This window comes from Brienomyrus brachyistius, chromosome 3 (genome assembly GCF_023856365.1).
Source record: "Brienomyrus brachyistius isolate T26 chromosome 3, BBRACH_0.4, whole genome shotgun sequence".
NCBI lineage: Eukaryota > Metazoa > Chordata > Actinopteri > Osteoglossiformes > Mormyridae > Brienomyrus > Brienomyrus brachyistius.
Window position 1 is genome coordinate 24,116,017 of NC_064535.1, and position 23,270 is coordinate 24,139,286.

The 23,270-nt window shown below is 47.0% G+C and overlaps 2 protein-coding genes across 3 annotated transcripts in view; one reads left to right on the forward strand and one right to left on the reverse strand.

Annotated features, from left to right (window-relative positions):
• cacna2d4a (calcium channel, voltage-dependent, alpha 2/delta subunit 4a) overlaps positions 1 to 23,270 on the forward strand; it is a 76,437-nt gene that overhangs the window by 20,602 nt on the left and 32,565 nt on the right. Inside the window, exons 23-28 of one of the 2 annotated variants that reach the window (XM_049009424.1) lie at positions 268 to 365; positions 474 to 567; positions 660 to 752; positions 2,590 to 2,717; positions 2,994 to 3,068; positions 4,017 to 4,085. In XM_049009424.1, the coding sequence (XP_048865381.1) occupies positions 268 to 365; positions 474 to 567; positions 660 to 752; positions 2,590 to 2,717; positions 2,994 to 3,068; positions 4,017 to 4,085 (557 nt within the window). The remainder of the gene's footprint in view (positions 1 to 267; positions 366 to 473; positions 568 to 659; positions 753 to 2,589; positions 2,718 to 2,993; positions 3,069 to 4,016; positions 4,086 to 23,270) is intronic. The other variant, XM_049009425.1, reaches the window with a different exon arrangement.
• lrtm2a (leucine-rich repeats and transmembrane domains 2a) lies at positions 5,865 to 21,960 on the reverse strand. The gene is made up of 4 exons (XM_049009431.1): positions 21,154 to 21,960; positions 17,076 to 17,257; positions 11,426 to 12,019; positions 5,865 to 10,227 (listed from the first exon to the last, which is right to left on the reverse strand). The coding sequence occupies exons 2-4, from the start codon at positions 17,134 to 17,136 to the stop codon at positions 9,764 to 9,766; spliced, it is 1,119 nt and encodes a 372-aa protein (XP_048865388.1). The 5' UTR covers positions 17,137 to 17,257; positions 21,154 to 21,960; the 3' UTR covers positions 5,865 to 9,763.

Consider the following 23,270-nt stretch of genomic DNA (forward strand, 5'->3'; position numbering starts at 1 on the left):
TGTACATGATACAACAGAAAACAAGATTCATCGAAGATTCATCACATGTCCATTGCATGTGATTATTTGCGTCACATGAGGGTAGTCATAATGCTTTGGCTCATTAGCAAGTTCGTAATAATAGGGGGATCTACAATCCTTAAATAAACAAGGGCATGCATTCCATTGCCAGTAAATGATCAGATTGTATTACGCTAGAAAGTCATTTGCTTGTGTTTTATTTTATTCATCATGTGGGGTGAAGCTTATCACCTGTGTCTTCTGTAGGACCTACTGTGAGACAGACATAGACCCACAACACCGCAAGTACTCCCAGCTACAAGCCGTCATCCGCTACCTGACCGGCAAGGAGCCTGAACTGGAATGTGAGCCGACCAGCCACGCTTCTCGCCCGTGACCCTACAGGGCATCTGCACTGTACATCACAAAATACTGTCAACTGAAGGGTTTAACAGATGTGACTGTATTCCTAGGCGACGAGGAACTGTTACAGGAAGTCCTTTTTGATGCTGTGGTAACCGCACCTTTGGAAGCTTATTGGACAGCACTGCTACTCAACGAGTCTGGGTAATTTTGCAAATATTGTGCTTTTGTGTAATACTTTTGAAAAATGAACTAGGTCTGTTTTGTCATGGTCCACTCCTCCTCCCCTAACTTAGAATGGATGAAGGCTTAGAGACAGCATTCCTGGGCACGCGAGCTGGACTCATGCGCATCACCAGATACATCAGTGCTGAGGACAGAGTTGCAAAGTGAGTAATGTTCACTAATGGGACCTTTGGTCATATATTCAGTTCCTTAAACTCGTAGACTACTGCCCTAAGTCTGATTTGTTAATCTGTACCAGGTGGTGTGCAAGATTGGTTCTCAAGAGCCAGCAGGCTTTCAAAAACACTTCATCTCCCCCTAATTAATGACCAAATACTCACATAAGAACTTACTACACGCATAACTTCATAAAGTAACCTCAAACTCAAAGAAAGTCCAGGCAGCTCTGACCGCTACTAGGTGGGGTGTGACCATGCTGGGTATAAAGCCACGTGGTACCAACGATCAAAAATAAACAGCATGAACACATTTGGGTCAAAAACAAGGCTAATCAAATGTGGCAAAGTAGGATAAATGAAACAACGCAGCATAAAAACAGAGAAAATAAGAGTGGGAATAATCCTGAGCTTTTACCCTTTTGAAGAACACAGCTACCCGGTTGAGTATTTTTACTTAAAGTCTGCACATGTGTTCTGTGAGCAGTGCAGCAAACTTAGAGTCTCTGCAGCTTACTTACAATCATGCTGCACATTCCCACATCTATCTTCTGTCCCTTTCTTCTCCAAGTGAGTCAGCTTGCCGTCCTGTCATTCCTGATTGCCAGCTGAGTGAGTCCCATCTGGACTGCGTTTGCCTGCTCCCTACGGGGCTACTAATTACTTTCTCAGAAGTGAGCATGCAGTGAAATCTAACCCTATATGGTGAATGGGGCCCTCAGCAGCCCATAAGCCTTAGACCATAAACCACGGACACTGATTCACTGAGCCATAGCGGGAACTCCAAAGAATACGGCCTATGAGCAGATTTGCGGTTAAATTGAAGCCATATTAGGCACTTTGGATAAGTAGCATTATTATACTTATATAATAATAATCAGACACTGTCCCCAGGCACTCTGATCTTAGCTCTAGTTTCTTAACCAATGTTCCAACCAACATTCCGGCAATGTATAACTAGTGCAAAATTCTGGTAATGTATAACTAATGCATCACGTTAAATATGAGTAACAACTACTTACATTAGTCTTAATAATATCACTCATAATAACACACTGTCTTTTTTTAATTAATTAATTTATCTCAGTTATTGTGCTGATCAATTCACATTTCTGAATGAAGTCTGCATTAACCTCCTCCCATTAATACCTTCACCCACAATGCAGCAGGAGCCCTCCTGTGACGCATGGAGGATCCACTCTTGTTTTTAAAAACGTAGACAAACGATGAAATATAATTAAACTGATGCTAACGGCTCCACCCTTGAAGGAAGCTCCCCTCCCTGGCAGCTTTGATCTCACTCAGCAAGTCTTTAATTAATTCCACGACTGTAGCAAACATCACCAGTGTAACCCTGCGATCGCTGAGCTTCCTGGATCAGTCAGGGTTTCCGTTTATTCATCCCAAGATGGAGGCCTCAAATTATTATGCGTCATCCACTAATGTTCTGTTAAAAAATAAAACAAAAAGTCATTAAATGCTTGCAATTCCTTTTATTTAAGCACTAAAGACAAAACTTCTACTACATACAGTACGGTGCAAAATCTTATGCAGTCCAAGAAAATTATTAAATGATCTTTATGTTGGTGTAAAACTGTGATATTATGCCAGTCAAAACCTTTCCTATAGTCACCCCAGTCTTTGCACCAATCATCCACACACTCAGGCATTTTATTCTCTTGACCACTAGCATACCTCATATAGCTAATCGATATCTCATCGACTTTTATAACTAATTAAATTAATTTCAGTTAACTGTGCTCTCCGCCACCCCAAGCTTTGGCCCACACCTCTCATTGGTTCCCACAAAACCCTATCTCTGCAGGAAGTTCCTCACCACCTCAGATAAGGAGAGCATCTTCACCATGGATCACTTCCCCCTGTGGTACCGGCGAGCCGCAGAGCATCCCCCGGGCAGCTTCCTGTACTACATTCCCAAGGAGGACACTCGAGGTACTGCCTTAGTCGCCATGGCAACAGCCGCAGTCTTCCCGTGCTGTGTATCACGGCAGGACAGCAAGCTATATTCTGTACTGTTTCAGCCCATAATATTACTTGGTGAACTGCATTGGCTGCTTCGTTAATACCAAAGACAAGCTCAGCGTACAGATGCTGTAATACGAATTGCTTCATTCACCTTAAAGCTGCGGTTTAGTAATGCCACAATTTTCACTGCATACTGAGCATTCCTGACCATTATGTTAACACATTGGGACCTGCTGTTCTCAGATGTTTTCAGGGACTATGAGTATGACTATAGCACCTCCCCCAGGCTGGAGGACCTTGAGCAGGAGTACCAAGACGGTATTTACAGAGCTTGCATACTGTCTATAGCATGTTTCCATATAGAGCCATGCTCTTTGGGTCATAACTGCATGCGCTCTCATAACTCTACTGCATGGATCAGCAGCTAAGCACCAAAGCTCCTTACAGAGTAGCTGCTCATTTGCCTGTTGGTTGGATCCATGTTACGAAGGGAACACAGCATGCTCAGGTGTGTCTGCAAGAAAGAGTGACCATTGTGGCTGTCATCGTACTTGCCTTTATTTGAATTCAGTGGGATGTTCCTCTTTGGTGGCCTGGTGGACACTGTGGCTTTAGTGGGCTGCTCACTTTGGTATGCCCTCATGCAGTGCGATGGTCCTGGAAAAGGTTAGTTTAGCAGACAGCCTCTGGGGAATCTGGGCAGGGCTGCGGGACAGAGATACCACCTGACAGCACAGTGACTCGACGCCCGCCATTGTATCGATCACGGCGTCTCGCGCTTTCCACAGCTCGGCGAAAACTGATACGTTCAGCACATTTTATAATCGGTTTCCCAGAGCATGGGAGGCGTGCCTGATTCACACTAGAACTTTCTCGTAATTAGTAGCATCGTTTCTGACTCCCAAGGGTTCCGGGAAACAGCAGTCATTACGGTAATCAACAGTGAAAGGACACGTCCCGATTCATGGTATTATATTCCAGCAGACTAATTAAAAGGTCACTGAAGTTCTTAACATGAGCTTTAAGTGAGGAATTTTTTAGGCACCTCAGGACTCTTGCAAAACACTTGACTACAGAGTAATCTGCTGAGTCATAGTCATACTTCTGCTCCTCAATTTGAATGAATGAGGATTTATCAGTGACAGGTGTATGATTCCTAGCTCCAACACAAACCTCAGAGGGCGACATGTGGACCGCATATCGGCCAGATGCATGTGCATTATGCCACGAGTCAAGCGGCTGCTGATTTGAGTCTTCTTCTGACAGATGAGAATGTGGTTGTCGCCAGCACTGCTGTGACCGTGACCGTCAACAAACAGATGGCCATTGCCGCAGGTAAGGCATCCAGTGGAACTGGGTCTGAAACTGTTGTCGGCCATCTTGTGAGCCTGCTGTTGTCATGGTGTTGCTGAGCGGGGCAGGTGAGGTGTGTGTGTGGTCACGTGACATGATGTGATGGTCCGTGCTGATGGTATCGTTTGACTCTGCTGATCATCAAAAGATGGATGGTGCCTTGTTTCAACTGACTACTGCACTTACGAGAAGCTCAAGGGCAGTCCAGGAAAGCAGCCTCTTTAAATGACCTTATTGTTTAAATATTATTTAAAAGTCCCATCATTTAAACATGTGACTCACTGTCAAAATTTAATTGCAACTGTTCTGAGTGAAAAGTACAACAGGACCACATATAGTTGTTCATTAGACGTTCGATGATTTAAAGGTCGACCATATGATTTGGGTTTGTGGATGGTTTATCTGTCCGTTATATGAAACAGAAGCTGGATATGGTCTCCCCAGAGATTTATATACTGATTTTTTTTCTGTGATTTATAAAGTATAAACAGCTTATACCACTGAACAAATCAGATGCTATACCTTCCCACGTTATCCACTGATAGACCAGGATTTCAACAATATACTGTTTCATACTCTATTTCAGTATAAACCCCCACACCGCAGTAGCCTTCCACTGAAGGTAAAACCTCGCCTGTCACTGTGTAATGAAAAAACATTTTCGACCAGGCAATTCATTTCAGATGCAGCGCAGACACTGAGATGTGACTCACTTCTCGATTGGCTTGTCATTAGCGCAGAGTCTTAATTCTGAGAGCGCCATGCTGAACTCCAAGAGAAGGTCAACCAAGAGTCACAGCGTGATGGAATTTTAAACGATGTAAGCGTGTGCCCATCTCATCCCGTCATTAGACACGCAGGGAAACTGGCTCTTTAATGTTTTAGTTCACACTGTCTGTGACTCCTTTCTGTTAGGCTTCTGAAGGGAAAACTGTATTTAATTATTGGAGACCATGATAATATTGTGACATGCCCTACATTTGTTTTATATTTAGTTACTCATTTGACACCCTTATGTTGTAACCAACATAAAATTATTACCTCTTGGTACAGCTGGATGATTTACTTAAGCAAGGATCCTACAGCCCTTCTGGGCCTTGAACCAACAACATCACCATGATCTTACCAACTGTAGTACCTGACAACCCTAGAAATGTTTCCACTACAGATAGTGACAATTTCTGTATTCAGGTGTAAGGATCATTGTAAAACCAGCCTTTTAGGCTATACATGCTTACATATATTATTATGTATTACATACAGTATTCTTCTGCAAGTGACCTATAGGGGTATTACATATACTGGGATCTTACTTATCAAGTACTGTTGACCATAGATAAATGCCATATCTTCTGTCCTCAGCTGAAGAATGAGGTATTTGTAGGACAATATATTTGTATGTTTGGATGATGACCAATCAGAAGGATGCTTTCTATTCCACACTGAAAGTGCTCATTCTCTCTCTGGTAACTCAGCAGTGACAGCTACATGTTTGCTGAGATTTATTAGGCAGTTTATTCAACCACAGGTGTATAGAGGCTAATCTGTCCAGGTCGTCAAACTGGCTGCACTGACTGCCCTGCATAAAGTGGTTGGATTACTATTGAGTCAATGGAGAGCCTGGAAAAACAATGAGGACGTCAAACGAAGAGGCTTTTCCGTAATTAATGCAGCATCAAAATGAAACTGGATATTGGACGAGGTTGCTGTTGACATCATTACATGTTAACACACTCTAGAATTGTTTCTAGACACAGAAAATTAAGGAAATACATTCTTTATTAATTTCAACATATCTTGTTCCACAGCCCACAAATAGTATTTCAAACAAGCTGTAATCTTGAGCAAAAAATAAAGAGGCAATTTGTTTCATCCTGTATAACTTCGTTATAACATTTTTAGAAAAAAATAACAGTAGATAAACCAATAAACCAACAAATAAATAAATACATGATTAAATAATGGTAGTTAAAGGAGATGCACCGAGTCCGTTTCAGGGGGAACCTCTCTTTTGTCTAAAACCAAGAGAGCAGATTACAAAAGAAGAAGCTATCCATCTCCAACCGGCCACCCACAGTAAACCACATTTACTAAGTAATTTGATTTGGGCATGTTGTGACACTGAGTTTCCAGTAGGGGTCAACATTGATAGGTGTGGCAAGGAGGCATGAAACCTGTTATCACATTGATAACACTGAGAAACTCATTTAGGTCTGTGCTAGGTGCTCCCATCCCCAAAATTAAGTGTTTTTTTTTTTTTTGCAGCAATCTATGCAACACTATAATTCTTTGGTCACTGCCAAATTCATTAAAGTCATGGGTATCTCTCATGGTTTAAAACATTTTGTCTTACATGACTATTAAGTTTGCTAGCATATTTAAAGTGCATCTATTTTCTCAAAAAAAGAGTTATTCCAAATTCAGGAATCATCCCCCTTCCCTGTACAGTTGTAGAAGTCTGCAAATTCATCCTTGACCTTGTCGCTATGGGGCAGACAGAAGGTTGGGCCAATTCAGCAACAGCTTTTATCTGCATTTTTCTCCTATGATTGTTTATGTCACAAGGCAAACAATACAATAACACCGGGTTTAGCACAGAGTCACTGTCAGGTTTTATGTTATTCCATAAATTTTATACTATGTTTAATAAGATACCATTCAAAGTATTTCTACACGTTCAAGGTTAACTGGTAAATATATCTGTAGGATAAATTATGAAATAACAGCTGACACAAAGACACACTTCACAAAAACATAACACACTTCAGCTGTAGGAAGTTGCACATGATATTCAACTGGCATTTTCTTTGGTTAAAAAAAAAATCCAAATTAGTAAATGGTATATCAACAAAGTACTGATGAACTGGTACCACACATTAAGTTCTAATGTATGGAAGTCTTAAATCTCTAAATCTGGATATTGTTTTACATGTCATGTATGCATTAGATTAGTCTTTTGTCTCTAATAATGTGCCACATATGCAGACTTTTGTGTTTCCCTGAACGCTGTCTGTTGTCTTGTTGTGTCATTCCCATCAGTTTCTGCAGGTGGCGCTGTGGGAACTTAAAGGGAACCTCTTTCCATTTTGAAAACCTAAAGTAGGTTTATATGGGATATAGGATTTGTATGGTCTCCAATTCCTTTGTTTTCTGAAGGTCAGTCGTTTAATATGACCATACTACAGCACCACTGGGATAGTGAGTTAAAACTATCCCAATTCATAGCTATTTTCTAAACTCAGAGGAAGCGGCTACTAACAGGTTAATTTTTAAGGAATTGTTTCCAGACCTATTGCTTCTATGCCAGTGAAATAAACCTCTTATCACATCACAGTCTCACTAAGATATGAACCCTAGCACAGTCAGGATTAAGTGTGTTCTTATAAATTCTAATTTTTATAAACCACTGTTTTAATAACATTTTAAGACAACCCAACCTCCAGCAGTCCTGCACCTAGTCTGTCTTGAGGAGATTCACAGATTTGCATAGCATGCAGGCAACAGACAGAATGTCTTTTTGAAAAACTATTCCAGAACCTACCACCCAAATAGGGGGGAAAAAAACAATCGTACTGACGTGAGTTGAATAATTTACAGCCAAGGCCAGAGAAAATACTGAAATAAATACCTACAGTACCATATCCGTACCATTGCTTCCTTCAGCTGTCAGGTGGCAAGGGAGCCGTGTGTTTGTTGTGTGTGTCGTGTCGACGTGGCGGCTGGACGTGGCGGCTGGGGGTTGGGTGGTGCAGTGACGGGGATTGATAGCTGATGAGTACACAACCTGTGATGGGGGGGTGGATAAGGTCCTCCCAGTGTGGATATGGTTTCTGCCAGGCTGAGAGCTTCTGTCATACGGCCTGCTTTAAATACAGTGTGGAGCGACACAGCAGCGGAAGACTTTCGAATGGGGTGGCATGTTGGGTGTGCCTTTGAAGATCCAGTGCAAACCAAGCTCTCATTCCAGTTCTGCTTGAGTCATTTTGGATGTGCAAACTGCTAAGATACGCTTCCCTTATCCAGTTCATCTCAGCAGGGTAACTGATACTTATGGACATAAGTATTTGTCTGGATTCTGGGTATTGTTATGTCCCTTCTTTCGGGGCAGTCCCTGTCAACGAGCAGTGCTACCGTTAAATATTCTACTAGAACACTGTTTAGACTGAAGCAGCCATTACAACTGTCGTGCCAGGCTATCTGTTCCTGTGACAGTGCTTCAAGTTATAAAGGGGTTGAACTGCAGGGATGCAGACAAAATGGGAAATGGATAATGTCCACTGACAAACACGGATATCATTATGAAAAATACTCTATTAGAAAACCAAAACATGTTCCCTGCAGCTGACAAAACCACTGCTGTCCCGGTACACCCAGCGGCTTAAAAACGGGTCTCATAGCAGCGAGCGGTGTCAGATCCGGTCACGCCACTCCATCGAACGTCACGCGCGAAGAGTCCCCAGCAGCACGAGCGGATACTAAGCGCAGTGCGCGTTCAGTGCAGTGGCAGATGAGGAAACGAAGACAGACAGCCTAACAAAGTCTGTATGCCCGGACAGATTGACCGAATCTGTCTGCACGACGGCTGCAGCAGGAAGGATTAATTTTAAACCACAGCTGTCTCTCCTTCTCTATCTGCCTATCAGGAGCTGTCGCTGATGTCACATGCCAAGCAGGCGGTCGTGTCCCTGCCATACTTCTACGGTGGACGGAAAAAGAACCCAGTATGTCCGTCCACTGAACTGAGGTCTAGGTTATCACAGCTCTAAAACACACAAAACGAACAAACTGCATCCAGCTACACACTGTCAACATCGTTAACATTACTCTATATCATTAGTTTTCTCTTGAGGAGATCTAACAGACTCTAAAAACATCTTTTACTGGGATTAATCATTCCTCCTAAACCAAATGATTTGGAAATTAACGATGACATGAGACTGCAACGCTACAGAAGAAAAACATCACATGTTAAAGAGTAATGGTAGCATCCTATACAATACAGATATGGAGGGTAAGAATAGATGATATTGTTTATCGTTACGAATGTCACCGCAGAGAGACTCCAGGAGGGGAACGCTGCAATGCAATTGGATAAATGCAGGGAGTGCGTCAAGGAGCTGGTTACCTTCCAGGGTGCGGGAGCTGGTATCGGGTGAGAGCACGGGGATACGGGAGTGCCCGGTTGCCTCCGTCATGATGCAGACTCAGCCAGAAGCGGGGAGGGGTGAAGGACTCAGGAAGAGACCCTAACATCCTACATCTGTTACCTTTCCACCCAGAAAATTAGGAAAGCCCAGGAGCTTTGAGCGTGGAGAACAGGGCTGAAGCAAGGATGATGCTCTGCTGATTCCCCAAAACAGGGTCCCAAGGAATCTATGTCAGGCCCCTAGTTGCTTTCCCTCCAGTATTAGCAAAAGGTTCAAGGCTTTTTTTATTTTTTAACCAAATTTTGATAAAGGTTGGGAGGTGGGGGAGGTCAGCTCTGTAAACCCCCTCCCAAGTACAGGAGAGCAAGGAAAAGGGCGAGAAGCAGAGCTAGCTCGGCAAACCTGCCCCGGGGGGGTGGGGGGGGGGGATGAAACAAGAGAGAGACGACCAACGGATAGAAATTGTAGAAGCTGTCCTGCTTCCCCGGGTTGGCAGCTCCTGGTCAGGCCTCTCTATGCCACAGAGGAGATCTGCTTCTCCTCGGGGTCGGCGTCGCCCTCCCCGTCACCCATCAGTGGCTGCCTTTTCTTCAGCTCCCGCTGGTACTTTGCCATGAGCGACGCATAGATGCAGCCGTAGGCAGCCGCCGCCACCATCATGATGCAGACGATGCCGCAGACGACACCGGCGATGACCACCGTGCCGATGGCCCTCCGTACACTTACGGGCCGGTACCGCTGCCGCACGCAGTCTGGAGCTGAGGCATCCGCTGCCGGGGCAGGTGGTGGGCCTTCTGAAGGCGGGGTGATGGACGGGCTGGCAGCCCTGCTGCAGGGAGGAGTGTTCCCGCCTCGAGAGCTACCATTCTCGTCTTCTAGTTGAAGGCAGTAGTTGAACATCTCCACCGGCACGCCGCGGATGTCTCGCCCACGCAGGTCCTTGGGGAGGGTGCACTCCACGGCATCCACGCGTCCACCTGCAACCGCCCCAGAAAGGGAGGGGGAGAGAGGAAGAGAACGGAAGCTCAGCACATATCAAATTTGTTTTTCTTACCTTAAATTAAGAAACTTTAGCCTCTAATCTGGTGAGAAGTTTTTTTATGAGTCACCAATAAGGGTTAAGATTTCGGCCTTAAATGTGAATCCAGCAGCATATTCCTGTAGGTGACGTCAGTGTAAACAGATGCTCAGTGTACCCGTGTAAATGCAGGACTGCCGCGTCTCATGGCTGAGACTACTGGCTCGTCTGTTAGAGCCGGAAGATCTGTTGAAACTATTGGAAAACGGATGACAGGTGAAGGTCTACACCAAGGCCCTACATGCCCCCCCCCCCCCAGAACACGGAGAGGAAGGGGTTAAGGCGAAATGAGCGCAGAAGTGCCTTAGAGTCCTTAGAGGCTGGTCGTTGGGGAAGTAGGCAGAGTGACAGTTTGAGGGGGAACAAAACTCAATGAGGCAGAAATGTTTTGTTTTTCCCTAAATGAGTAAAAAAACAAAAAAAAAAGAGCAGATGTGCTGAATGAATAAAGCGACAGATACGGCAGCGAGAACGCACGCTATAAACATGAACTCTGTTAACCCAATTACAGCTGAAAATGAGACAGTGATGAAAGGAACACCAGAGGCTATGCAGCAGAGCTGGGGGATAACGGGGAAGCCCAGGGTGCAATATGAGGTCTGGCTAAGGACCTACGGTCAACTTCAAACAGATACACGGTTTCACATGGCAGACGGCCCCTTTATCTTTTTATGTGTTTTTTCAAGAATTAATTCTACATATGCAGCAGAGCAGGGGGGAGTTTAAACCTGTAACCTACAGCAGAGAATGGAAGAAGCAGACAAGCAACCTGCTACAGTAGCTGCAGATGCACAAAAACAAACTCTTCCATCTAAAGACAAAGGACTTTGCAGACAGGAATGCTAACCGATAGCTGATATCATTAGCAATCCTAATTCGGCATTTCAGCAAACTCCAACGGCTTAGGGTTAGGGTTCAGTGCTGACCACTGTAACGTGTTTCTCCATGGGCCCACTAGCATATTTCCCCATGCCTCTCATTTTCTGCAGTCGCTGGTGTCCTGTGTTTTTCTGCTGGATCGGTCTGTGAACCGTAGGAACTCGAGGAATGAGGCTGACCTGCCTTGCACACGGAAGCAGCCAGCGCTGGGGACTCACCTCTGTACAGGAGCCACTCTATCCAGTGCTTAAAGTCTCTCAAATTGCAGTCGCACTCCCAAGGGTTTCCGCCCAGCTGTAGGTGCTGCAGGTTGGCCAATGGCTCGAAGGCGGCTCTCTCCAATGCGTGCAGCCGGTTCCCGGCCAGTGACAGCCAGGTGAGGCTCTGCAGCTCGTCCAGCAGCCCCGGGGACACCGTGGACAGCCCGTTGAGCGACAGGTCGAGCCGCCGGAGCTGGCCCAGGCCCCGCAGCAGCCCGCGGTCCAGCGACGTCAGGCTGTTGTTGCGTAGCACCAGCTCCGTCAGGTTGCCCAGCTCACGGAAAAGGGTGGCGGGTAGCCCATCAAGGTAGTTGTTGGAAAGGTCCAGGTACTCCAGGGCGCTGTGGTTGGCGAAGGTCCCCGGTGCCAGTGACGCCAGGCGGTTGTTGGACAGCACGAGAGTGCGGATACCCGGCAGCAGGCCAAGAGCCGGCAGGGACACCAGGCCCCGCCCCCCACAGTCCACCTCAGTGCCGTTGCAGGTACATACGGACGGGCAGCCGCCGACCGCTCCCAGCTGGCCAGCCAGTGCCCCCAGCAGCCAGAGAAGAGCTATGGAGACAGAGGGGAGAGAAAGTGAGCATTGTGACTGGGCTGTTGAAGGTCACATGATTGTCCACAGCTACGCAGAAAATAATAAAGACTGAGCTTTTGCTCTCAGCAACCTTTGCATTGGGACTTTCTATTCTGGACCGATTTTTGAAGGGCGATTCGATTAAGACAAGGGCGGCCAAAAATAGAGCCAACGCCATGCTGTCTATTGCCGTATGCAGCCCTGACGACTGCAGTCCGCCTTTGGCGCTGCCCAGATGCTGTGGCCCAGGAAACGTTGGCTGAGACCTCGAGAGGTCGGCTGGGGGGGGGGGGGGGGGAGTGGACTCTCCCTGGGGGGTGTGTAGCCCGGCTTGCCGCTCACACTTCGCTGGCCCTGAGTCACGCTGCATTGAGGCTGCTTTGCGTTGTTCATGATAAGAATGTACAATGCACACTTGGAGAGCCGCCGTGGCCAACGCAGCCCTCGTGCTGGGATCCGCAGTCAGCTTAGGACGGGGCGTTGCGTGCTGTGAGTGTGGGCGTTTGGTGTGCTGGGGGGGGCGGGGGGGAGGCTGCTCCAAGGGGGCTAAATGGATGTTTCTGAAAGTACTTCACCAAGCTGAGCTTGATTCTACAGCAGAGGGTGTATGTGTGTGTGTGTGTGTGTCACTCTGTGGAGGTGGTGGTGGGGGGGGGTGGGTTTCTGAGTGGAGAAGATGTGTGTCGTGACTCGGCAGTAGCCAGCATAAGGGGGGGGAGGGGGGGCTTAGATATGCTCTATGTGGCTTCACTGGGACCACAGTTTTTCCTATCAGATGGAAAATCTGCTGTGATTCTCGGCGTGCGTCAACACGAAAGTCAGACTGCAGAAACGGTGATAGAGAGCCCAGTGTCGGACCCGGGTGACACACAGGCACCCCCCCCTCCCAAAAGACAAGATGTGCTGGTTCTCCCCCAAAGCTCAGGCGGCATTATTGTGGAGACCTTTAATTACCACAACCTGCATTTTCCGGTTTGCAGATTGCAGCCATAACTCATACGGACAGTAGTTGCCCCCAGATTCATTCTCCTTTTAATAAAACAGGCCAGCAAAGCTCAGACACAACAGGTCTGAGAGGCAGATTAATAAACCATGAGATGGACTAATTAGCTGCTGGGCAATGTTCCGTGACAAGGATGATGAAACCCAAGTCTGTTTGCACCAGTGGGACACAGGTTGCCCCAGACGTTGCCCTGTCAGTGCCCGGTAATTCAAAGCATAGAATCAGTCAGCGCTCCAGGGTGTCATTACAGGGGGCGTGTCTCACTCTCTTTCTCTTTTTTCCCCCTGACACTGGGGGCGTTTGGAGTATCAGACCCATAATGCACTTGGGTAGATGCAGGTGAAGCGAATGGCCAATTTAGGGCGCTGCAGACACCCAATCCCAGCACAGCAAGTGGCGGAAGCTTCTCTGGGCCATTTCTCCCCATAGGAGGGCGCCACAGAGGGGCTTCTAAAGAGGATGTTGTCAGTGGTACAGGCAAACAGCACAACACTGCATCGATGGCTTTAGATAGTACTCGCCTGGCTTCGCGAGTGAAGCGGCGAACGTGGATTGTCATCCCTGCGGTGGAAAAGTAGCCGCTGTGGCCTGATATGCCTGCCGTTCAGGAAGGGGGGCTTCCTGTACAGATTTCTAGAGGGACCCCGTTGGCTTTTTAATGACACAGAGGGGACTTGTGCTCTGTGGGTTCGATCTGAGGTGCTTTAGCTGCGAGGGGCTGACAAGAAATTTGCTCGCTCTATTTCGCAGTGTTTATCTCCCCCCCCCCCCCCCCCCCCCCACTGCTGCATCTCTATTTAAAGTGCTCCAGTGGAAGAACATCAGGGGCTGGGAGAGGGGCGGCAGGCAGGTGGGACGGTGGGCCGCCGGGGCACCTGAAATGACTCGGATCCGCGGTCGTGGAGTCCTTTTACACTAGCGAGAAATATGGCCTGTTTTCAACAGCATCATTACCCACTCAGGGAGGAGCGAGTGTGAGTCATGTGGCTGACATGGACGGCATAACCGCGAGGGCTGGCCCAAAGTGTCCACGCTCGGCTCGCCGATTCAAAGGCTGCACCGCCAAACGCCTCCTCAAATCACCCATTCTTTAATTATCCTCATCCACTGGGCAGTCATCGTAAAGGAGATTAGAGGTATTAAGGAAGTGAGAGTTTTAGGGAGACTGCTTTTCTACATTTGTGTGTGTATGTGTGGGTCAGATATACATTACCAAATGTGTCCACGATGTCATTAAAAGCTGTTATTTTGACGTTGTGGGGACTATTTTTTCAGTCTCCACAAGGGGAAATTCAACTTTATTAAAATCTGTGACTGCAATCAAAAAACTAAAAAATACCAAAAATGCTTGTATTTTGTTTGGTTATATATGGTTAAGGTTAGAGCTGGGCATGGGTTAAGATTGTCACTGTTGGGATTACAGAGCACATGGATGGACAGTTCCCACAAAAATATGAATATAGGTCTCTGTGTGCGTGTGTGTGTGTGTGTGTGTATGTCTGTTGGGGGAAGACAAGAAGACAGAGAGGGAGGGAAATAGTTGAAGTGCATTTATGGCCAGGTATCGTTGAAAACAAATATTAAAATCCCAAAATACTGTGATATTGGAAAGCAGGAAAACAGATTAATAGTTTTTGTATGGTATATTTAATCTAAAAGCCTTCTGTTTTTAGAAAGCATTGAGAAGAAGGTGTTATTAACATAGCAGCTCTAGTTCGTAAGTTAATTATACCTTTGATAAGGGTGCAGAAATGTGCTACTGAATGTAGTAAGGCAAGCTTCCACTGCAGGTCCTTCAAGGGCTCTGGCTGCCACTAGATTCTCAGGCTGTTTAATATTCCGCCTGTCCCTTATTGCTTTAGCATTTAACTATTAATGGCTCTGTTATAGTTCTCCTTTCTTCAATTTCACAATGCTGCCTTCCTCTCGGAGTCCTCAGAAAGGAGTAGGAAGCAATGAGCTCTTACCCACGCTGTGCGATTGATCGGCGGCTCTCTGAGGCGCCCTAGGACTCCCGATGCCCCCTCACATGTGTGTGAGCATGTGCCGGGTGCGGAAGCCGTCTGACGGGCGGGCAGCAAGGCTCATGGGACACGCATGTGTGGTGGGCGGGAAGCACGCCCCGGCCAGCACCGAATGGGCCTTTTGCCGCCGTCACGCCATTCAGGTCCCTGCGGCGAACTTGCTTGCTATGCTCACACTTTCACAGAGAACAGTGAGCAAGCAGGGCGATGTCTCGACACCATTTTCACATGGCAGGGCGTTAAAAGGCATCTGCAAGCACTCATGTGACAACGGCATGTGCTTTGTGTGTGTGTTTGTGCACACAAATGCACTCCTGTATACTGAAAATACCCATTACATTTACATCTGCCTACTTGGCTTGGGCAGTATGACAATAATACAGTATTTTGGGTATGCTCCTCCCCTCTCCCCGGTGAATTTTATCGTTGGGGGACCCTGCCAGGATTTCACAGTATTGGAGTAGCATTGCTTTTGAAAAAATACCGTATACCATGGTATAATGCATTGACAGCATGGTGATGTTAAAAATTAAATACCGCCCAAGTTTACTACCTTCTTGGTTTTTCTGAAAAAGGACTCACAGGTTCATACATTAAGACAATTATGCAGTTTATATGTGTATCCTGTGTGTACGTGCGCATATGTATGGTGCCGTGGCGAAAGACAGCAGAGCTCAGGGCTTTAAAAGGCAGGGAAGGGGGGCAGGGGGATGGTGTATGGAGCCTGGTGTGGCTCATCCAAGGACCCATATGTGTGAGGGTTCTGGGACTGGGGGGCGAGTACGTAAACATCTCACAGGATCACAAGCAACCACACCGCACTTAATGAGCGGTCATCCGGTCTCTCAGATTTATGCCTCTCCTAGCTTCCCGATTCACACATCAACACTGTGGGTGTGCCACTGTCGTGCCCAAAAGCTGCCCCTGCCAACTCCTGACTCCTGGCATCCCTATGCGCAGGTTCTGTTAGGTAAATGACCTTCAAATAAAAAGTAAAACAGATTCTGTAGTGTAGCAAGTTCTGAGGTCTTTACAGAATGCTCATAATTTAACCTTGATGAAAGAGCTGCGTAAATAACCGTAATGTATGTTAAACTGAAAAGACAGGGTTACGCAGGGACATTTTCTGGCTGAAAGACAACTAACTCTCCATACCTGTTTTTGGTCTTTTTAAATACATTCTTTAGAAGCCTGAAGAAGAATTTGGGGATCGAGAAAATGGTGCCAAGATTGAAATGTTACATATAAATGGTTTGTGGTTCATAAAAATATGCTCCAGGGCTGAATGGCGCAGACGCACCCAGCCACACTGCGGAAACGGCTGACTTGTTGGTGCAGCCTACACAGGCACTGAAAGAATAATTGTGTCCCGTAACACGAGTGGCTCTTAAAGCCGGACAGACAGATCAGCACCTGCTTGTAACAAAATCTGGTGACTCTGGTTAGAGGGCCAGTAAGACCTTCAGAGAGGTAATTCTTGGGTTGATGAGCGGCCTTGGCTTTTCACACGCTCACCCTGATGCCCTGAGTTTATATACCCTGCTGGATGGCAAATCAATGAGAAGCTACGAAATCACAAGCTAGGCTCACGGTACTGCAAGGAATCTAACAGCCACTCTTTATCAGCTGAAATAGAGGTCCACAGCGTTAAGCCAGGAGACTGGAATTTGGTTGGCGAAATCATCTCACTGTCAAGGACCACTCTCTACCAGGATGGCTCAGCATTGACGCCATTCGCTGTGAATTGCCCCTCTTCTGCACTGCTTCACACAGGAGCTTGGTGTTAAATGATTTATATGCTTTAGCTGATAGCAGATGCATTACCCTGAAGCTTACCGAGTTTACGTAACATTTCATTTATATATTTCTTTACTTAGCGCTCTATGGACACTTAATCTAAAGCCTTTTGGACAAGGACAACCATCCTGCTGTGAGTTTCGGCCTGTCACAAATCCAGCCGTTTAACCACTGCGTCACCTCTGCTGCTGAGCACTGCATAACACTTACCGGGGCTGCTCTCTGTCGCCCTCCCCTGGCGACTCTGGTAGGGCCGGGTGAAGAGCCGCATTTCAGTCCTTCCTGCTTGGCTCCTTCTCTAATGTAGCTCTGGCATCTGGCTGTCACTGCTCCTTGGCACGCCCGCGTCCCGAGAAGGGGACGGGCCAGTCAGGCAGCAGATCCGGCGTGTCCTGTTCGAAGGATCAAGGACACAATAAGACCATGACACCATCGTCATTTACGACGCGATTCATTTTCAGGCTGTGTATTCTGGGTTTGGCTTCCTCCTTGTTTGGTGTTCCAGTACAACCGGGCTGAGTCCTGCTGTGAGCTCCCTCATTAGTTGCTGAGGGGGTGATTAAACTGGTACACACCAGTCGGCAGACACCCACAAACACACGTGGACACACACACAGAGGCACACTGGCATATATTGTAAGTCTGTCAGAAACAGGAGGAATGGCAATAGCCGGATGAATAGCACATCATCATGTTTCCTGGCAATACATGTACAACGCACTCCTCCAATGTGCACGTGCACACCCAAACACACGTATGTGGGCTGTCATGTGCAGTGCCTGTCTATTACCTTACAGACCACTGTGAGCTGTGTACAGTGGTGTGGGGGGAGGGAGCAGGTGGCAAAACCAACAAGCTCTCCTCCATGTCACACAAACGGACAGCAGGATCCAGCGCTGGCAGCTCCTCTCCCATGATCGTAACATGACTGATCAAGGTACATCGGCCTGTTCTCATCCCCTGCGGGTCGGCTTAAGATCAGACCTTCGCTGACATGAAACTGGATGGCTAGGGGCAGTGCAGTTCCGTTTGCTAACGGGCTTGCTGGCTTTTCGTGTGTGTGCATGTGTGTGTGTGTGTGTGTGTGTGGAAGAGCAAGGGAAAGCCATAGTTTATTTCAGCGCAGGCTAGCTGCGAGGAGGCACTCTATGCCAAAGATTTCACTGCCAATTTGAGGGACGAACCAATATTGGCTGGGCAGCCGTATCCCTCACCTTTATTACCACATCAGACGGACCCAACATGCACTCTTCACCCTGTCCCCTGTGACTTCCTGCCCCCCCCTCCGTCCATGCCGTGTGTAGACATGCTGGTCACTGGGAGAAGCCATCAGAGTCTGGCCTGCCGGAGGTACCTGCTGAGCATTACTGAGGTTTCCTTACTATCTTCCCTGTGCTCGTCAAAGCTCAGCTTAACCAAAGAACCAATTGCAGAGCATCCCCTAAAGGTACTGCTGCTAAAACAAGGAGGGCAGCAGGCCAGGCCTAGAGAGCAGCTTGTAACCTGTCAGGCTCAGGCTGACCTGAGGGCGCATCGCAGGGCAGGTTACCTGTCCCAGAAGCCTGTGTAGGAGGACAGTGAAGAGTCAGAGGACTTCCTGTGTTGTGGGTTTCATTTATCAAATCCTGTCCCCTTTCGGAAAAAGAAGTGGCAATGCGGCATAACATGCTGGGAGATGCCACGTATACAGTGACATCCGTTCTCACACACTACTCACGGCGTAGCAAACGGGAATGGAACCTGGCGCTCACTGTGAGGCAAGGAAGGCCTGGGAGGGTACAATGCATGCAGCCGCTGGCTATTTATGCTGAGTGCCATCCTGCTCAGCCTTGCCTCATATGGGCATTTGCAAGGCTCCCTGGTGCACCATCACCATCACCGAGGGGGGACAATGGAGAAGGAAAAGATGCTAAGGCTGCACTAGCAACTTCTGTTATCATCACCCTGCAATATCTTGCTTATGTTTATATGGTAGGAGATCTACTGCAACCTGGCACGTCCCTGGTTAAGCGTGGGAATAAGAGCGTGTCAGCAGCACCCTCCCTGTGAAAAAAATCAGCCCTTTGTCCCCCTGGGCTCAATCCTCTGCTGAGTGGTTGGTCCAGCCTGTTGCCTGTAGCCAGAGTGTTCTCCCCTGGCGGTCTCGCTCCCACTGCTGCTGCATTCCCCTTTTGCTAGTGGCTTTTGTAGTGATTCATCCCCCTTCATTGTCCTCTTTTTCCCAGAAGCGGATGAGTGAAATCTGCTGTCACCTCACACGCTGCCAGTGCTCGTCCTTTGCTGAGCGGCTCACTCCCCTCCTCTTCACGGCCTTCGCCGGCTTTTGTCCTGCTTTGTTTGGGGCGTGCTGCTGCGGCCGGTTAATTCAATTTCACAGATTAAGTACAGTGAGAGAATGGCTCAACGTTACTGATACCTAGGATTAGTGACCCAGCTTTGTTTTTCCAACAGCAATGGTATAGAAAAATACCATATTTACCCGAGTCCTTCTCTATGTGATTGGCCAAGAACTGACTGGCTCGTACACAGGGAACAATCCCAGAATCCTTTGCCCAGCCCCTTCTGTGTCACCCACTCAGAACACTGTTCACCTCCAATGGACACGAATACTCTGGTGTCACATAAATACAGCACTGCCAATGTCATAGGCATGCTAGGGATTGGTGTAGATCCCCCCCCACACACACCACCACCACTTTGCTGTTTTTAATCCCCTCTGAGCGAAATGCTGGTCTGCAAATAGAGTGTCCACATGACACAAGCACAAATCTCCACACAATAAGCCCATCCACATCCATAAAGGCATAAACACACACACATACACACGCGCACAGCACACACTCTTATGCTCTTCCACCGAACAGCACTCCCTTGTTTCCGCTTCAATGCACAGTCAAGCATGCACACCTCAGGTTGCGTCTGCTCTGTGTGCCTGACAAACAAACACCAATGTGGATGCACGTGGTTGACAGTAGAAAGGGACAGACAGCAAGCAGGCATAATTCCATTTTCCCTGCATAAAAACATAGCAGAAATCAATGCCCTCCAGTGATGCACCTCTTCCATTGCCCCCCAGTTCTGTGTGTGAGCTCCAGGACTCACCCATTTGTATCACTTGCTGATTGTATACCTTGCCTGCTGTCTCGATTTTTAGAATATTAGTGACACGCACAGGTGAAGAAACGGACATGAGTACCTTCCAGCTGCAGCGAGGAGGTACTGAGTTAGAAGTAAGAGGAGAACAAAAGCGCTAGGCCCTGTAACATCAATAATTGAGAGCATCTTTCTTCACAAAGGGAGGCCAGAGCTAGAACGAAGCAAAGGCATGCAACAGTGTAAGTGTGTGTGTTTGTGAGTGTGTGTGTGTGCGTGGTGGCAGCCCCAGATGAGATCCAAAAGATGCACTGTAACACCCCCAACCCCAACACAGCAGATATCACGTCCAGTTCTGCAGGAAGTAGGATGGTATATTGTACTGTTGTTGTTCTTGCAGTTTTTTTTTTTTGTTTTTTTGGAAGAGGCATACTGAGATGGGTGTGTGCGCCATTTCTTACAGTGAGAGCTGGTGCCTTAGAGCATAGGGGCAAAATTTGCGAATTATTTACATTCGGATTCAGGTCAACGTCTTTGATCTGTCAAGGATCGGTCCTCTGGGTGTTCCAACTGTGAATCACATGCCTCCGCATCGCAGTGCCGAAACACACACATACAGGCACACGTCTCTTGCTTACAGGCACACATGCATGCACACACACACGCTTAGAAACACAGGCATATATAACAATGCAAAATGTCTTTCACACACAGATGAACACATAAATACAGAACACAATCATCTGAATATCTCTTATATAAACACACAACCACCTTTTGCTTTGAGTCTATTTCAGAAACCTTACATGATAGACTCTCTCCCACTCGCACACACACACACATAACGGCATCACCCGTTTATAATCACATTTTCCTCCTGCTTATATTAGATGACAGCAATTTGCCTGATATTCACACAATAAAACGCCATAAATCTATTTCATATTATTTCTGCTCGATATGTGCCAATCTACCGAAGACAAATCAGTCAGTGGCAACAGTCATTAAAATTTATTTGTGCTCGACCATTTATACGGTGTAACAATGAATTTGACATTCTTGTGGCTCTACACGGCTTTTACTTTTCACTTTGGAGGGTCCAGTGAGACCGTCTGCCTTCCAGCCAAATACCTTTACACTTAACGGCACCGAAGAGACGAGGGAGCCGAACGGACAGAGACTCTAACGCACTCACCGTCGTCTGATATCGCAATCAACAGCCGCCGTATTAGTCCACCAAGACAAAGAAAATGGAAGGGGAAAATGACAAGCAAAACAAAAAAAATCAAGTTTAATAATCCACTCGGTCTAAACGGCAGAAAAGCTTCTTGCTGTCAACCAGAAAAAAACAAGTCGATTTAGAAAGGCAAACTTGACAGTACGGAGTCCGATTTGCGTCCAAGTTAAATCCTCTGAATTACAAATATTTGTTGCCAGGAGCGTCGGCAGAATGATTTTCTCAGTCCTTTCCTAGTGCCTCCTCAGCCCGGTCCCAGTGGCAGCTTCCAGTCACCCGCTCCGGCGGCTCACGGCAGTGCTGCGCGCGGTAGCGCCGCGTGATTCGTCTCGCGCTGCTCTCTGCTGCTGCGTTTGTGATTCCAGCGCTTCACATGCACGCGGGAGGCTGCGTGCGTGCGTGTGTGCGACTGTGTCTTTGTATTAATGTATGTGTGTTTTCCTCAGGCTATCTATGACGGCGAGCCTGCGCCGTGTGTGCTGGGGTTGTCATCCGTTTGCATGTGCATTCATGCATGTTGCATATGCACGTCGGTGTGTGTGGGCGCGCGTGTACGTGAGTGTGAGGCTTCACTGGTCAGAGATAGTAATTTTGGAGGAAGCTGCTGTCTGAACCCATAAACTGAGAGGGAGATGGAGAGAGTGGGAGGGGGAGATCAGCTGATACAGCTCAGGACCTCACAGAGGATGAGATGCTCCCATGGAATAGGCAGAACAGTCTTTCCTTCTGTCTTTTTCGCTCTCTCTCACTCATTCGTTCAAACAGACTGACAAAAGCGGGCCATTTTGCCGTTGTGTTTTTTCTCTCTGTTCCTACCTCAGCAGGATAGCTTTGCTTTGGGAGGGGTGAGAAGGTTGACTGTTCATGTTGAAGTGAGAGAGAGTGTGTCATTGAGGAGAAGTGGGATGTGCTTTAACCATCGGCTCACAGTATCCCTGCTCTCCAGGGTAGGAGGAAGCGACAGACAGAGAGGAGAGACAAGGAATGGAGTAATCTCCGTTCTAGAAACAAAAGCACGCGGAGTGTTGCCTTAGGGAACAAAAGAAAACTGAGTGGGGGTATGATGTTTAGAAATGAGAGCTATTAATTTGTGACACTGGGGCTACATACAACAGAACACTGTGCTTGTGTCTGGTGCCGGAAAGCTAAAGTCCGGTGGAGCCCTAGAGACAAGTCGTTCTTGTATCTTAGTCTTTTAATTGCTTTTGCTGTTGTCATCGTTCAGTGGCTCGATAAATGATTTTATCAAAAAGCTATGCAGAGAGTTCAGTTCTACATTTTTACTTAGTAACAGGGCGGAAAATTTTTACTGATGCCGCCCAAGTATGTTGAAAGGTATTTTACACAGCCACATACCTAGAGAACTTAGCTAGCAGCATGCCAGTCGTAAGCATGTTTTCTTAACCACTTCTGTTTGTTATCAGTAGTCAATTATTTACCTTTTTCATTCAATATTTTGCCTGCAAAATTTCCACGTTTTTTTCACCACAGTAGTGTATGTATTTTTTGGGATAATCAAAGTGTCCTATTTCTGATTCTGATTCTACCTCTCAAAGCATTCTCTACCTTGTTATTTCACTGTGTTTTATTGGCACAAGGCGTACACGTTTCGTCACAAAGATGAATGCATAGGCTTTGGACCGGAATGTACAGTGAACGTGCAAAGGGTTAAAAGTCAGGGAGGAGTCTGCTTCAGTCGTACAGCTGTCTCACCAAGCATCCTGTATGCAATCAGGATGCAAATGGCTCCGTTGCAGGACACAGCGAGGATCCACAGTCTGCAGGGATCTACTATTCTACTGCAACTAAAATGTGAATCTGAGCCTGTTTTGCCAGCTTGACTGAGACATGCTCCAGCAATTTTCCTTAGTATTCCCCTCAAATTATAGGCTCACATGGAGTGTAGTGTTGCTTACTGGGGGCTGCTGTATTCTTCCATGTTGGGTTCCAGTATGACAGGGATTTTCACCATTGAGTTATGCATCTGCTGCTACCTGCAAGACAAGTTTATCTTTAAAGAAAAAGAAGAAGCTCAAAGTGAAATCATTCCTACTTTAACTGTAATTAATTTCATA

Coding starts and splice junctions, on each gene's coding strand:
- lrtm2a (XM_049009431.1), bottom strand. CDS start 17,136: ATGCGGCTCTTCACCCGGCCCTACCAGAGTCGCCAGGGGAGGGCGACA. Junction 12,020..17,075: donor GGCGACAGAGAGCAGCCCCG/GTAAGTGTTATG, acceptor CTGTCTCCATAG/CTCTTCTCTGGCTGCTGGGG. Junction 10,228..11,425: donor AGAGTGGCTCCTGTACAGAG/GTGAGTCCCCAG, acceptor GGGCGGTTGCAG/GTGGACGCGTGGATGCCGTG.